Source organism: Camelus bactrianus, chromosome 8, assembly GCF_048773025.1.
Source record: "Camelus bactrianus isolate YW-2024 breed Bactrian camel chromosome 8, ASM4877302v1, whole genome shotgun sequence".
Classification (NCBI taxonomy): Eukaryota; Metazoa; Chordata; class Mammalia; order Artiodactyla; family Camelidae; genus Camelus; species Camelus bactrianus.
Window position 1 is genome coordinate 31,407,302 of NC_133546.1, and position 16,566 is coordinate 31,423,867.

Consider the following 16,566-nt stretch of genomic DNA (forward strand, 5'->3'; position numbering starts at 1 on the left):
CCAAGCCTCAGACAGTGAGCAATAAATTCTTACTGCCATGTGACGCTGACATTCAATGGCTGTTGACTGTGCGAAGAGCTGGATGCAATACAGGGCCACGTTCCTAATTGCAGAGTCAGGATTTAAACTAGCAATTTGGCTTTTAAAAAGCTCATGTTCTCCACAACTGCCCTCTACTGACTCTTGTTTTGACGATAATAGTTACTTTATATGGAATGCTGCTTATGTGCCAGTGGCATGTTAAGCACGATGAATTGATGTATCATTTAATCCCCCAAATTATCCGATGTAGCATGTACTGTTATTATTACAGATTCAAAGATGAGAAAACTGAGTTTATCGCTGTTTGAATTGCCCAACTTAATACCAGTAAGTTGTTGAAGCCATAAGTAGGGGAGGAAACATGCTGTGAATCTGTGAACAGGTTATTTATTTACCTTACTGGATGGATGACGGCATCTGTGAGCAAGACAACAACCAATGGTCTAAGAGGTACCCGACATTCTTGCTGGATTTAGAAATTTACTTTTACAATACCAATGAGCCCTGATTTTTTTGTTGTTGCTGTCCATGTTTTAAACTATACACAGATTTCTATCCCATATGTCACTCTTGCTGGTTGACTCCACCCCCTAGACAGAGCCCATGATTGTTGATTTCATGCACGAACTTGACTGGGCCACAGGGTGCCCAGATATTTGGTCAAACATTATTTGGGGTGCTTCAGTGAGGGTGTTATTGGAAGATATTAACATTTAAAGCAATAGACTGAGTAAAGCAGCTTGCCCTCCATTATGTGGATGGGCCTCATTCAATCAGTTGAAAGGCTGAAGAGGACAAAAAGTTAATCTTCCTGTGAATAAGAGAGAATTCTCCTTCCTGATGGCTCTCAAACTGGGACATAGGCTCTTCCTGGTACTACAGCAGTTACAGGCTTTTTGCTTAAACTTGACATTGGCTTTGCAAATTATGGATTTGTCATCCTCCATAGTCATAGGAGCCAATTCCTTACAATGCATATCTATCTGTCTACCTACCTATCTGTGTATCTACCTATCATTGCCTATGAGCCTGTATTTCTGGAGAACACTGACTTATACAGTGCTATTCACATCTTAGCACAAATCATTTTTACAGCTTCACATCTAGGTGTGCCTGTGGAGTGGCCTGATAATCTTCTAGGCTATTTTGTGTGGTAATCCTGATGCTAGTTGACTTTTTGCCCCAAGTATGTGCCTATCAGATTATGTGCCTATGATAAAATTAACATAGATAATTTTTTTTTATTAGAGACAAATTGGTTGCATGTTTTGTTTGTTGGTTGGTTAGCTGGTTGGTTGTTACAGGGTTTTTTCCCTCAAATTTTTGCCCATTCTTCATAAAACACATTTTAAGCCTGATCATACTAAAACATTTATACCTTATCATAAAAATCCCCGATGATTAAATATAATATTTAATAGGAAGATTGATAGTCACTTTAAAAGGATAAAAAACAATAAATAAGACAAAAAATTACCTATCTTCAAAAACTTTGTAGACATCTTTCAAGCTTGAGGTATGTGCATCCCATAAGTACTTCAATAAGTCATCAAAGCTACTAGACGTTAACTGCAAATGCTATAGCAAAGAGAAGAAATTAATGTTTGAACAGCTATAACAATTCCTCTCCCTACAGTTTAATTTTGTTCACATTTACAATTTAGCAACATTCTACACGAGATGAGAAATTTTTTCTATGGATTAATTTAAGCTATCAGTGACTAGCACCCTGTAAAGACTATAATAATGATCTATTGTTAGTAGTAACATTAAATGCATTTATGAAACAGATGAACTTCATATGTTTTCCCGTAAGTCCATATTTTATACTGGCCAAGAGAACGTTATTTTTTGTTTATCAGTTGTTCTTCTGTTACCTTAGTTGAACTTACCACAAAAGTTTAAGATTAAGAAAAGATGAAAACTACTAGAATATTTAATTTAATCATACTTAAAATAATGAGCTAATAATTTATAGAACTAGCAACTCTATCTTTTTGCATTGATTTTGGCCCATGTCTATGCTTAAACATTGTATTTTATTTTGGTCATTGAATATTTAGTTTTGATTGCCATATAATTGTTTAATTCTACCAGTTTATGACCACTGATCAATTCAGTTGAAATAAGTTAATTGACTGTTCTAAAACCAACTGCATAATTATAGTTCTCCCAAGTGTTATACTTCAGTTGACCTGAAGGTTCAATTTACCAGAATCATCTTTTCATCCAGTGAGATAACCTGTCTGCTCTCATATTTACATATGGTTTATTTAGGGTGAGGTGAGTGGATAGATTTTGTGTTAATGTTATGTTGGTTCAGAGGTGTTAATGACATGCAACGCCCTGCTGTAATGTAATGGTATTACTATAACTTCCATAAAAATTTAGATTTTTTATACTGTATAATACACATTAAAAACTAAACAAAAAGTATTATACAAAAAACCCAAACTCTTACCACCTCCTAAGAGAATAAGTTATAAAACTTAACAAAAGCACCTTGTAAAAGGTATTCCACTTGCTCATTGTCTGAGGAAAGGATGACTGACAACTAGAAACATCAAGACAAAACTTCGTCTGATCCTTGGGTGGTGGCGAAAGCGTTACTTGATCTGATGATATCCCCATTATGCCAGAATCAACTGCACCAAGGAAGGGTAATGCAGATAGAAAGTAATTCATATCTGTAAAAGCAAAATACTTAACTATTGTCATGAGCGCTAAATAATGTGATAGAGGATGTTTTTAAGGAATCTGTAAACCATTAAGCAAAAACTCAAAGATTCAGAAACATATGAAAAAAAAGTAACTGCAAAAAATTCGAAAATCTCCCTAAGGATCATACAGAAAACTGTAACATGCTTCTGTCAATAACCCTACAATCATAAAAGAATATGGGTTAAAGTAGTTGATGACAATATTTTAAAACAAAAAGTAGTTTTAATGAATTTGGTAATAACTCATGCTTTCAGAGAATGATGTAAAAATGGAAGAAAGGTATCTACTTATGCACAGAATGCTACACCACCACTGAGGTTTTACCATGAAATGTGACATTTTTTCCTAAATTATCTTAATGCAGTTATAGTGTTAATATTTTGTATTTTCTTTAACCAAGTTTAATGTGCAACCATGATGTCACAAAGTCATTGTCTTATATTAGGTCTTTAAAGCAAAAATGTTAGATAAATGTTGATAATAGATCTTTGGATAATTAAACTGAAAATAATTTAAGATTTTTAAAATTTCTTTCTAAATATAACCTATTCTAGCAGATTGAGACATTGTGGTTTAGTAGGCTGTAAAGCTTATTGTACTGATTCCCATTGGTGAAACACATTTGTTATTTGTGAACACATGCATTTGTGAACACAGTCCTGCGCCCCCAGTGTAGCAGGCTGATACTGCAAACTACAAAGTCAATCTGAGAAAGGAGAACCCTGAATTCTGGATTTGCGGCCATGACTACTTGTGAGTCTTTGAAAAAAATCAATTGGTATCACATGAGAAAAATATGCAAAGGTGGATGTCATATGTGTCACTTCAAGAAAGTAAAACTTAATATGCTTTTGTCTCTAATTATTGAGAAATAGCTCTAAGAAATTGTGTGTAAATTAGTTTTGCTACTAAAACACAAAATAAAATTAAGGAATTAGAAAATACTTTCTGACTGTTTTGGTATTGAATGTCTGTCTGAGGCCTTAGACTACTGATGGATAGAATGATTTGTGGTAGATTAATCTCTGACATGTTTACGAGTTACAAAATGAAACACATTTAGTCTGAGCAAAATGAGAAAAAGTAGTATTTTCTTGTTCTCTCGTTTCTCATCCTTCCCCATCCTGGAGACTCTTCTCTTCTGACCAGTGGGACCTCCCACCTGACTGCCAGTTCTAGTTGTTTAGAGGCCATTGTCCTTTGCAGGTCGTTTTTTCAGTCCCTGTGTGAAACGTGTCGGAAGGAATCATTATTGAGATGGTGGCCATTAAATCCTAGAATGTGACATAAAGCCCACAAGGTATAGGATGAAGTAGGTTCCTTTTCACAAAGGAATAGTGCTGCTTTTGTTTTTCTCTGTCCCTAAGATGTCAGGTTGAATAATTTGGTGGAGGGAGGTTATTACTTATTTTGCTATTTAAAGGAACCTACCAGCCCACCAACTGTCCACAGAGATGCACAAATGATCTCCAGTTTCATAGCCACAGTCTGTCCTTCCGCTGGGATCAACTAATCTGCCTGGAAAAGAGAGTATGCATAGATTATTTATTATGCACATTTTGAAACTGATTATAATCGTTGCTTACCTAGGTGCATTTTGTTTGCAAAGTTGCACACACATTTATCTTCTGATGACTCGTTTCTCTTCCTATCACTCTTTACTCTTCATTTCCCATCACAGAACCAATTTCTCTTCTTCTATCTAACATCACTGCAATATTCTACTTTTGAATGATCTGTTTTGAATATTATTTGCTTTTGTAACCATTTTCTCTTCAACTCCTTTTTCTACTTCCCTTCAAACTTAGAGAAGCAATATGCATACAGATTGAAAGAAACCTGGAGTCCAAATCAAATCCTTGCTCTGTAATTTACTAACTTCACTTTGGCTAAATAAATAATCACTTGTGCCTGAATTTCCTTATCTATACAATGAGGATATTAATGTTAACTAATCATAACTAACCATCATAAGGTGGTTGTGTTAAGTGATAAAAGAAAACATGAAAAGTGTTTCTTCCAATGAGTATAGTCGTTTCCTCACAAATGACAATTGATATTTTCTCAATCTCTCTCTGATTGTTCATGTTCATTTTATGTCATTTTGCCATCCCTCTTTCTGATCTTTTGTTCATCCTTCTGATTCTGATTTCCTTCCTCTTGTCAGCTGATGCTCCCAGAAGAGTTGTTCTGTTTTGTTGCACTTTTTCAGTGTTTTACTGGACTCATCTACAATTTTTTATCTCCACTCCTGCTAACGTCCTCTTTTCCCTGACTTCTGCCTGAAGAAATCAGATTCATTCTCCCTTGATTCTTCAATTGCTCCCTGGCTGTCACACCTCTACTGACCCATGTGTTGCATCTTCTACTTTTGTTTCTACCCCTTCTCTTGTGCACTCCCCTTCTTTTCCTTCCATTTCTCTATAATTTCATCACCTTCCTTCTTTCTTTTGCTAGTTCTGGTCATCTCTTTTCCGTTCATATCTTCAGTTCTTTTCTTTTTCATCTCATTATTCTCCATCACTCAGCTTTCCTAATCTGATCATTCTCAAAGCAATAACTGATAAAGAATGTTGAATCTGTTAACCTGCATGAATATTAGGAGTGTGAATTTTCCTAACCGAGTATTTCTCAGACTGCACACACACACACACACACACACACACACAAAGAACGATACCCTATACTCAATCACGTATACCTATGCCATGCTATTTCCAAGCTCAAGTCTTTAGCTTAATTTTCCACATTATTAGAATAGAATTTCTGGTGGTGGACCTCTGCACTGATGTTTTTTAAATGCTAGGTAATTATTTTCAAGATGCAGCCACGCCTGAGAAACACTGTTTCCGTTCATTCTTTTATTCTCTAATAGATTTCATTTCTTTTTTCCCCAGTGAAATTCTGCCCACATTTCAAGTCTCAGTTTAAATCCATTTTTTTATCTGATTACTCCAGCTGACTCTACTGTGTCCCCTGTTTTGCACTTCTAACTTTTACTTGAGTTGTTATTTATTGTTTTCTGTTTCAATTGTGTTGTAACACCTTTGATGACAAGAAAACTGTCTGAAATACTTATCTACCCCAACCCCATAGCTACTTTTAGAAAATGCTGGAAACATCTAAGCCCATTATTAGATGAGTTTAGTCAGGCTTAATCATGATATGTGAGTGTAATGAAAGAGTAAGAAGGGTATTAATCTATCAGCCCACTCAGCCTCCATCTACTGCTGGCCTCCAGGCTCCCTGAGACTGGCATGTCTCCACAGTGGACTATATATTAATGCTGTCTCCTGGACCTCGATCTTTTCAATTCTGAGGAAAGTCGGATAAATAGGAGTCAGTCTGAGTCTCAAGACATCCCCTGACAAATGTGGATGAGTTACCATCTCCAGTAGCTCCTGTATGTGACCCCTACTCAGATCTCAGATAAATCTTAATCTTCTCCCTATGTGTTTTCCATCAGAACAGAACAAACTTACTTATTGGTGGTGTTATCAGTGTGGAATGAAGGAGGCACTACTCTCTTTCATGAGCTTCTCTGTCAGCCTAAATATCTTGTAACTCATGAATCTTTTGCCTAAACATATCTTCTAACTAAACCCTAGAGTGCACTTAATTTTCCAAAGGAAGCAATCATTTGCAGAGAAACAACCTCATGAACAAGGTGCCACTCCTTGCCTGTCTCCATTTCCATGTATAGGTAAACACAAATAGAACTTTAAGACATTCCAACTAATTTGACATCACCTTCTGTTTTTTAATGCTTATCTTCTTGACAGTTTTATTCTTCCCAGTGCTTAGAATGAAGACTGGCACCTGGTAGGAGTTCAATAAATATTTGCAGGATGCCCAGTAGGTTAGATATGAAGTCTCTTTTGTTCAACATCTATGCCATATGTCCCATTGCAGTTTCTAGTCAAAACAGGCAACACACAAAAGAGATTTATGGAAGAAAAAGAGAAGTAGAAAATAATGGTAATGGGGGAAAAGAGGAAAAATAAACTAATCAATTTTCAGATACATAGTCTGATATGTACAGAGTCCCAGTCCCAGTTACAGCTTGGCTATACTGGAATGAAAACAAGAGTCGTTCTTACCTGTAGTATATTGCCAGCCATGCTGCAAAGGCAATCCCCATAAAATATTTTGTTCATTATCTGGTGCAAATTTTTCAAAATAACTGGCTGTCTTGTTCACGAGGATTTTATACATCCCCATCCTCTCAGGGTACACCCAGGGATCGATAATGTGCTTTCCATTTTCCACCCTGTAGTCACTGAACTGACCAGGACTCTCATTCCACAGTGGAGGATAGAGATCTGAGAGATTGAACTCTCCTACTAAAGAAACAGAAATGCAGCTGACTAGCACACAGGCCCAAGGGTGAAGGAAAGCCATCACGCCAGAGCTAAGGGTTGAGGTTGTGACAGCGCTTTTATTGGGAAATGGAGGAAGAAGTCACGGTATTTGCTTCTACACTAGCATAGCAACACTGTTCTTGCCCCTAGGGACAGCCTTACCAATGAAAACAGGCTGCTTTCTCAAGAATTGAGAAGAAACTGGTGGTTACCAGAGGGAGAGGGAGGGAAGAGGGGGGAGTTAGGGGTAAGGGATTAAGAGCTACAAAATACTACATGTAAAATAAATAATGAACAAGGATGTATTGTACAGCACAGTACATATAAACACATACATAAAATAAATCTATTATTTTGTAATAACTTTAAATGGAGTATAATCTAATAAAATGTTGAATCACAATGTCATACACCTGAAACTAATATAATATTGTAAATTAACTATATTTCAATTCAAAAAATAAAGAAAATGATGAAATAAAATAGGGTACTTCCCTTGTTTAATAACATCATCAATATAGTTTGCTATTCACATGATAATTGAAAAACAGCTGTTGAAAATTTTAATGTTGAATGAGTCAATATTTTAAACACTTTCAGAAACTGCTATTATATTCACATTGTGTTTTTATGCCTATTAAACTACAGTCCTACACATCTATCTTGACCTTATTCATCTAGAAATAGAAAGATATGAGCATTTACTGATCTTTGCAGAAAAGAATTTATAGCAAGCCTGAGATTGGTATCATTAGGAAAATCTGCTTGAAAGGTTGGCACTTGGCTGTCATCTGTGTACTTGGCTCTCAAAGTTCCCAATCTACAGTTAAATGACAAGGGTGATTAACTCAGGGCAAAAAAACACCGAAGCTAGAAAATGACAAGTAGTCCTTGAGATGAATAGCTAAAACTATTGAATAGTTAACAGTTTTTGCTTGGATCTGGGCATACCTTTCCTTGTGTTAAGCCTGTAGTGCAGGGGACTGTAAATCTGGTTGAGCACAGTGTGGTATCTGTTTGGTTGCTATGATCACAATAAGTGAACTAGAGACTTCAAATTACACTAATGATGCCTTGCATTTTATACTGGGGCCTGCTTTGCCAGAAGATTTAAAAAAAAATCTTCCCTGCCTTTATCTTTAGATTTTAGATTACGCTTCAAGTTGAGTCTATCTCTTTATCTTTCCCAGAGTATCTCATGCTTGTTTTCCTTGCCACTTGTTGGTCTGGTGGAGGTTAGGGGAGGAGGAGTCCTTCTCTGATTAAGCTTCCAAGTTAGGGAGGTGCCAGTCAGGGATGGGCCAGCACAAGTCCTGTTTACCTTCCTCTTGTTCTAGTCTAGGGCTTCCTGCCAGGTATTCTTGCCCTTTATCCATGTTTACAGAGTTTTTATCTTACCTTTGTGTGGGAGCACAATCTTGGGTTAACAAGTTGTAGGACCACATTGCTGAAAACAGCTGGGCATGCTTTGCTCGTCTAGAACAGGCTGTCTCTGATTCATGAGATTCCTACGCTTCCCTGCCCTTTCGTTATCTCTTAGCATGTCGTAACCTAGAACAGTTTAACCTTTTATTTAAATTGCTTAAGATTTATGACTGACGCCTTACTTTGTTCAAATTCCCATGATATATGTCACTCTGATTGTTTGAAGATTGTGCTCAATAAATTTGAGAGTCTAAGGGGGTCTCAGGGAGCTGGTCTCTGGCTCTCTCTCATCTCTCTTGACTTAAGTCTCAAGTAATTCTTTCTTCTGCCATGGGCTTTGCTGGCCAAAACCCACACCTTCGTCCAGCTGCACTGGGCTTTCTACAGTGTCCTAAGAGTGAGAGCTGGTTGCCATATTATTCCCAAATACAGAGTTTAGGGCTTTTTTTCCATAAAGGAATAAGAGAGAAGGGTCCAGGAGGAGTTTTAAGTCCCTCCTCCAGGAGTAGCTACTCCCCTTTCCCTGCTTGTTTGAGGGAAGAATCTTTCTCAAGATTCTCTCTGGTCTTCTCTGTAAGAAACAATTTTTTTTTAACTGATGAAGTGCATGTGAGGTGGAAGGAAAGAGGAAACTGAAAGGTGACTTTCAGGTATTTGGCTCAGCCTGAGACACACAGGGGTACAATAATCCGGTCACAGGGGAAAAGGTGTAACTCTTTCCAGACATCCTTAGAATGGCAGCCACCTCCCCTTTTCCTCTTCAACTTAAGTCTTTTTCCAGCATCAGTGTGTTCTTACCCTGGGATCTCCGAAACTATAGTAGCTCAGAATTAAATGCAACTCGTCCTTGTACAAAAGTAGATTAATATTTATTATTCCTTTTTGATATGTTGCCAGGTCTAAGATGCCAGGTCATTGAGTTGATTTATTTTTGTACCATGATGTCTTAATTGCCCTTTCTTTATTAACCAAACAAAAATTTTCCCCAAGGTCTTCATATCCTTTGTTGATCACGATCAACAGCTAGAGACATGTCACTCTGTCAGCAAAAATGAGGTTTTTAAAAAAAAAAATAATTGTATCAAATATTCTCAAGCTCAGATAGTTTCCTTCAAAATACCTGAACATAGACTCACCTTTCTTTTGTTACATCGAACCCTCTTTGAGCTTTTTCCACTGTGTCTTCTGCTCCACTTTAAATAATTGATGAATATAATTTTCACCCCCTTCATAAACATTCCCTCCATTTCCATTGCTTTGTCTTTTTTCTCTGACACTTGTTTTTCCCAGGAGAATAGCTCCTGGGCGTCCATATTCACTTAAAGCTCAAAAACCACAAAGCAGTCTTACCAAGGTGGAAACTACCCCACTAAACACCCTATTCACATGGCCCTATAACACCATCCTTTCTATTTACTTTCACTTCCATTTCTCCATTCTCTTGGTGATTGCTATAGATTTTTAACAATGTTCTTCCTTGTTTAAATCACTTATTTAATACCTCACTCCAGGTGTTTTCCCTTATCTTCTATCATCTAGAGAATCAAAACTCATTCTCAGAATTAGACACTCCAGTAGAAACAGGACTTTTTTTTCCTTGATAGTTTTGACATTTGCCCTCTTGTGAAAAAGCAGGTTCATAATCCTGTATGAATAATATCACTGTGGTAGCTATAAAATGCTGCAAAATCTTTGCAGCTCCACTCATGAAGGGACAGAGTCTATTTCTCCACTTCTTCAACTGGATGTCTTGTGATTTGCTTTGACTGTAGAATGTAATGAAAATGATGCTGAGCAACCTCCCAGCCTTGACCTTAAGATACCTTGCAGTTTCTACTCTTGCCTTTTTAGAAAGCACACACCATGTGAACAAGCTTCATGGAGCTTGCTGAAGATGCATATGGTGGAGAATCAAATGAAAGACAGCCAGTCACCAAAATGTAGGTCATTCTATGTCATCCAGCCTCATTGCAGCCACCAGATTATAAAATCGCATTAGTGAGTTAAGGCAAGACCAACAGAAATTCTGCCCAGTTGAGCCTAACCCAAATTGCTGACCCACGTATTGTGAGTTCATGGATGAATTTTGTTAAGCTACAAATTTTGGGGATGTTTTGTAGCACAGCAATTTACAACTGATACAATCAGACTAGCAATTTAGAATGCAAAAGTTATTTAGGTTTTGGAAAGGTAATATATGCATGCATAACCTCAAGTAGAGTCTAAGCCAAAATCTGTTATCACACATATTAAGGTTTACGTAAAGAAATATGTGAACATTCAAACTCTAAGAAGATAAACAAGGATTATAAATAGTGTTTATTTATGTAATCCCAAACCATTAAATGAAATGGCAGGGTAACTGTTGACTATAAATATTACAGTATTTTTCATTTCTTTAATAAAAAACACAATTCAGGTTTAATCTAAGATCGACACACACATATATACACAAATATATGTATGCATTAAATACTCATTAAACCTGAATGCTTGAAGACATTGAGAAATAGAATTCACCAGTGTTGACATGATTATTATCATCAGACTGATATCAGACATCTGATGATGCATCAGGGACAGGACTTTGGAGCAGCACTTGATAAGCAGTGTTTTTCAAAATTTTTTTCAGCGCCCTCTATCTGTTCATCAGCACAGGTTTATGTCCAAGCAGTCTTTCTTCAAATAAAGTTCTATTACCATTTTCTCACTAATAAAAGCGTATTTTTCAGGGCCGGCAATTAAAACTTTATACACATTCATAATGGAATCTACTCAGTTTTTTCCACTTTTCGTTAAAGAACAATCACAGTCCTCATCATCAAAAGTAGCTTCGTAATTACCTGTATTAACATTAACATCACTTAAGGACTTTTCCTCTCAGTTACGTAATTCACAACAGAGGTATGATTGCAATCTTATGTAATGGTTGTCCCACTTTCTACTGGTGGTAACAAACTTCACAGTAATGTATGGGAGCCTTCTGGAAATAAACCATTTTATGCACTAATAAAAACAAATACGACTTTTCTCACAGTTACTCATAAGATTATCTTTAGTTGTCAATATTTATATTAAGCAGTTGAATCAAGGTCACATAATAACAAAGCTATCTGGGTGAACTCTAATCAGTCTTCTCATACATATTATGTTACTGAGATCATTCAATTAATAGGAAGAGGACCTAATCTAGACCTAATCTAGACCTAATCTTTGAAGAATATTCAAGGATAAGCAGGCATTAACCAGACAAACTAGGGAAGAACATTCTAAACAGAAATTGCAAAACTCTAGGATATTAAAGACTGAATACTGCTGTGATTTATTGTTTTCTTTTACCATTAAAATAACCATAAACTATTTGGAAAAGAGTGAAAAGATTTACTAGTGAGTCACTTTGGAACCATCCCGCAGGACTATGATATCAAAGTCATTTTCCTTAGGACTTCGAGACTTTTAATCAACTATAACTCCCAGTGTTTTAGGTTCACATTCAGGAATACCATCATCCGAACATTAAAACTTTTGAAATCTACCTCTCACCATCAAAGGATTCATTAGGTTTTCTGTAGATGCTGAAAGAATTCTTTCCTCTTGATTAGGATACTTGCTCCGTGTGGGATTTTCTTCCTTTCTGTTCACAATTTTAAAAATGTCAAACCACCTTCTGCACACACACCACAGCACAATCCCTTCTGCTCTCTGAAGTTTTCTGTATCTACATAGGGAACTTCTCTTCTTCTAAGTTCAGGTAATTTTACCACCAGTTGAGCACTTTGAATATCCATTGTCTATATTTTTATACCATCTGTCTTTCATAGTATCGATTTGATGTATAGTCATCATAAATGAATAAATCCATGTTCATATACAATCCCAAGCATATTATCAAGTACAGTTCACAAAGTACTGACATTGAAAACCTATTGTATTTACTGCATCCCATGACTTGTCAGGCCTTAATTCGATTTAATTATGTCAAAAATTTCCATTCCACATACAATATATATTATGTACAAAATCATGTTGTCTGAGAAGAAAGCCAATTTATTTTTTGTTTTCCAACTGGCACAGTTTTATTTTTCTTATTTTAGTGTACTTCCTACAATCTCCAATAAAATATAAAAGTGTTAATAGTGTTTTGATTCTGGTTGTAAGTGAAATGCAGTCTTTACCATTAAACAAGTTACCTATAGTTTTCGCAGAGGAACTTTTTCATTTTACGAAAGTGCCCTTCTGCTCCTAATAAAGTTTTTTTTTTTTTATCAAAAAAGTGTGCTGAATTTTGTCAAGTGATATTTCTAAATCTATGGAAACAATCTTACTTTTTTTCTCCCAAATTCTGTTAAAATAATGAATTATATTGATTAACTTTCAAAGGTTAAATTAAGCTTCTATGCTGGGATGAGCCGTATTTGTTCATAATGTAGGATCCTTTTTAATATACTGCTGGATTCAATTTACTAATATTACAATTAGTGGTTTTGTTCCTGCTCATGATTCACGTTGGTCTGCAACTTCATCCCCTTAATTTTGGTGGTGGTAATAGGTAACGTAGGCTTCATAATGACTCTAGAATTACTGTCTCTTCTTTTATTTTCAGAGAGAGTTTGTAAGATTGTATTATTTTTCCCTTGGATGTGTGATAAAATTCACTAATGAAAACATCTGAGTCTGGAAACTTTTTATTGTGTGTAGGAAAAGATTTTTTTTAATTCTTTATTTACTATATGACCACTTGAATTTTCTATTTATTTTTGTGCCAGTTTTATGTGTTACTCTTTCAAGAAATTCATCAGTTTTATCTGTTTCCAAACTTGTTGGTATAAACTTTTTCATATTATCATTTAAATGTTGGTAAAATATTTAGTGATATTCTCTGCCCCATTGCTGATACTGATCATTTGTATCTTACTCTTTTTTCTTCATCAAACTGCATATTTATCAATTATATTGGTTTTTTTTCAAAAATCATTGATTCATTTTCTCTGTTGTCAGTTTATTTTATATTTAATTGATTTACACTCTAGTGTTTTTTTTAAACTTACTTTGTATTTAATTTGTCCATTTTATAGTTTCAGAAGACAACTTAAATCATTAATTTTGGACCTTTAAAAAAATTATATATACATATATTTTCTCCTAAGAATTGTTTTAGCTGCACCCCACAAATTTTGATATATTTTATTTTCATTTTCATTGGATACAAAATTCTTTCTAATTTACATTCTGTTTTCTCCTTTGACTCATGGGATATTTAAAAATGTGTTTTTAATTTTTTGCATATCTAAAAAGATACCCTTTTTTATTGATTTTTAGTTTAATTCTGTAGTCCCTTCAATAGGCTATCTTAAGGAATACATACTGCATATTTTAAATCCTGTTATATATATTGACTTGATTTTTTTTTAATTGACCATATGGTCTGTCTTAGAGAATATTTCAGTGCACTTGAAAAGGGTGTGTATTCTGACAATGTTGTGTGTACTGATCCAGGACCTCTGCAGCATCATAACCGGGGTCAACTTCAACCCCAACGGCTTCTGTTTGTTCTTCCATCCAGCTCCCTAAATGTCCCAAGTGTACAGTGTAATTTCCATGGTCATCAACTGAAAGACCTGGAAGGTATGATATAGGAATTCCATATCGCTCTGTTAAAATCCCAAGTTGGCCTCCTGTTACAGAAGTGTTAAACGGAGTCCCCGTCTTTTTCCCATCTGGGGACAGTTCTTCAAAAGCACATGAATCCAGGCAAGGTCCTGAGAGAGTATGAGCTTCTCTTTGAGCAGCTTTCACCACTAGACACATGCAGATGTCCTTTTCATGTTGAGTAGTCAACTGCTTAAATGAGCAGCTGCAGAAAGCCTGCACCAAAGATTACTACATGCACTTCTTCTGCAAACCTCTCCATGTTCGCCCTCCATTGCTTATCCTTATTCCGAAGATAAACAATATAGTGGGTTGTCATTCAAGGTACAAAAGAAGTTGAAGACCAGTTTGTAGCACACAGAAGTAAATAATTTTCCTTAACTTTTAAAGCAAGAATGTCCTGACTTAGCAGGCAGGACAGTTTGGCTAGCAGCATCCACATGTGCACAGTAACCAGAACTCTCCCTGTTGGACACAATCAGACGACTGTCTATGGCTTGCCACCATCACCTGCAAGGAAGCACTAATCTCCCTAGTGCCACCACATTGTTGTCCCTCCTCTCCCTCTGCACCTGAGCCATATGTGACATGCTGACCAGCAAAGACTTCAGGGCCATGTAAGGAGTGAGGTAAAGGAACCGGACTTCATGTCCCAGCATGCCCCAAGCTTCAGGTCACAAGTTGGGTCTGTACTTCTTTCTCATCCAGCCTTGGTGAGGCTGCCCAAGTGGGGTGGGAGAGGTCCACCCTCTCCAAGCCTTTGTGCTACTCTTGTCATACAGTTTATTTCGACACATGTTATAACCCTCCAACTATTATTATTTTTGCTTTAGTCGCTAACACTTTAAAGAATTTTTTTTAGTGACAAAACATGTCATATTTTCTGCATGAATGGCATGTCCAATGCCCTTTTCTTTGGGAATCATTAAGCTTCAGCTACCCGGAGTTGTTTTTGCCCAGCCTTTTGGTGTTTCACCTTATGCTTGCCTAGGTTGTATTAAGGCACAGACTCATGCAGATTTCTAGAGCGCTCTCTCTGAATCCTTAGCTGTGTGAGTTCCAGCTGTGTCAGCCTCCCCAAACTCTGCTCTCTGCTTCTCCACTCAGCTAGATTGTCTGCTTTGCTTTGTCTCACTTCTGTATACTATGGACAGGAAAACTCTTCATGGCAGGAAGCTTGGGCACCTTGAGAGCTCACCCTGTCTGTTTTGCTTTTCTTGGGGTTAGCAGTCTTGTGTTCTCTAGTGTACTATGTCCAAAAGCAACATTACTGGGGATTTTTTGTTTGTTGGTTTTCCAGTTGTTTGCAAAGAGTGCATAAGTCCAATACTAATTTATCTGACACGGTTAGAAGATGATATAGTGTTTAATTTTTGGAAGTACAGTGTCAGTTTTTAAGGTAGTTTTTTAATACTCCCAGTCACTAAGTTTGGTTTTTTTTTTAAATCATATATAGATGTTGAATTTTACCATATGCCATTTGTGCCTCTCTTTGGATAATTATGTTTTATTTAATCTGTTAGTATGATAAATTGAAAGTATGAATTTTTCTAATATTAAATAATTCTTGCATTCTTGTATGTATTTTTTTTTTTATTGAAGTATAATTAGCTTACAATGTTGTGTCAATTACTAGTATACAGCACAAGGCCTCAATCATACATGAACATACACATAATTCGCTTTCATATTCTTTTTCGAGGTTACTACAAGATAATTCTTGCATTCGTGAGATACACCTGAGTTGTGGTGTTATTATCTCCTTTTAACTCCTGTTTGACTCAATGATAATGTTTTGTTTAGGATATTGGAACTATATTCATAAATAAAATGGGCCTTTTATTTTACTTTCTCATAATTGTCTTGTCTGATTTTGTTTTAAGGTTGTGCTGATCTTTAGAACAGTATTGCCTGATAGAAGTTTCTGTAGTGATGGAAAAGTTCTGTTGTCTGTGATATTCAATATGGTAGTCAGTAATCACATACAGCTGTTGTGACTGTGACTGAAATGTGACTGATGTAATGGGGGAAATTAATTTGAATTCTATTTGATTATAAATAATCACATATTGTTAGTGGCTACTGTATTGGACAGTATCACTTTAAAATACACTCTGCATATTCCCACTTATTCCACTACAAAGTCTGAATAAACTCAGGATTATATGCTTCTTGAAATTTTTGTAAAACCTACTTTTACACTGTTAACTATCTGTAAATATTTCTAGCTAATTTTGAAATTACAAATCAGTAAAAGGATGATCGAAGCCTGTAACTTCATCATAAGTAAGTTCTAAGAGTTTTTTTTTGTGAACTTATCTATTTCATCAAGTTTTCCAGTTTGACTGAATAGAGCTCTTGAAAATAC

General features: G+C 35.9%; 1 protein-coding gene across 6 annotated transcripts in view; it reads right to left on the reverse strand.

The window, feature by feature from the left end:
- C8H6orf58 (chromosome 8 C6orf58 homolog) overlaps positions 1 to 7,219 on the reverse strand; it is a 106,142-nt gene extending 98,923 nt beyond the window's left edge. For 5 of the 6 annotated variants that reach the window (XM_045524571.2, XM_045524570.2, XM_045524573.2 and 2 more), the window contains exons 1-4: positions 6,864 to 7,219; positions 4,195 to 4,281; positions 2,545 to 2,729; positions 1,520 to 1,620 (exon numbers count right to left, since the gene is read on the reverse strand). In XM_045524571.2, the coding sequence (XP_045380527.2) occupies positions 1,520 to 1,620; positions 2,545 to 2,729; positions 4,195 to 4,281; positions 6,864 to 7,164 (674 nt within the window). In that variant the 5' untranslated portion in view covers positions 7,165 to 7,219. The remainder of the gene's footprint in view (positions 1 to 1,519; positions 1,621 to 2,544; positions 2,730 to 4,194; positions 4,282 to 6,863) is intronic. The other variant, XM_045524568.2, reaches the window with a different exon arrangement.
- Between the last annotated feature and the right edge of the window lie 9,347 nt (positions 7,220 to 16,566).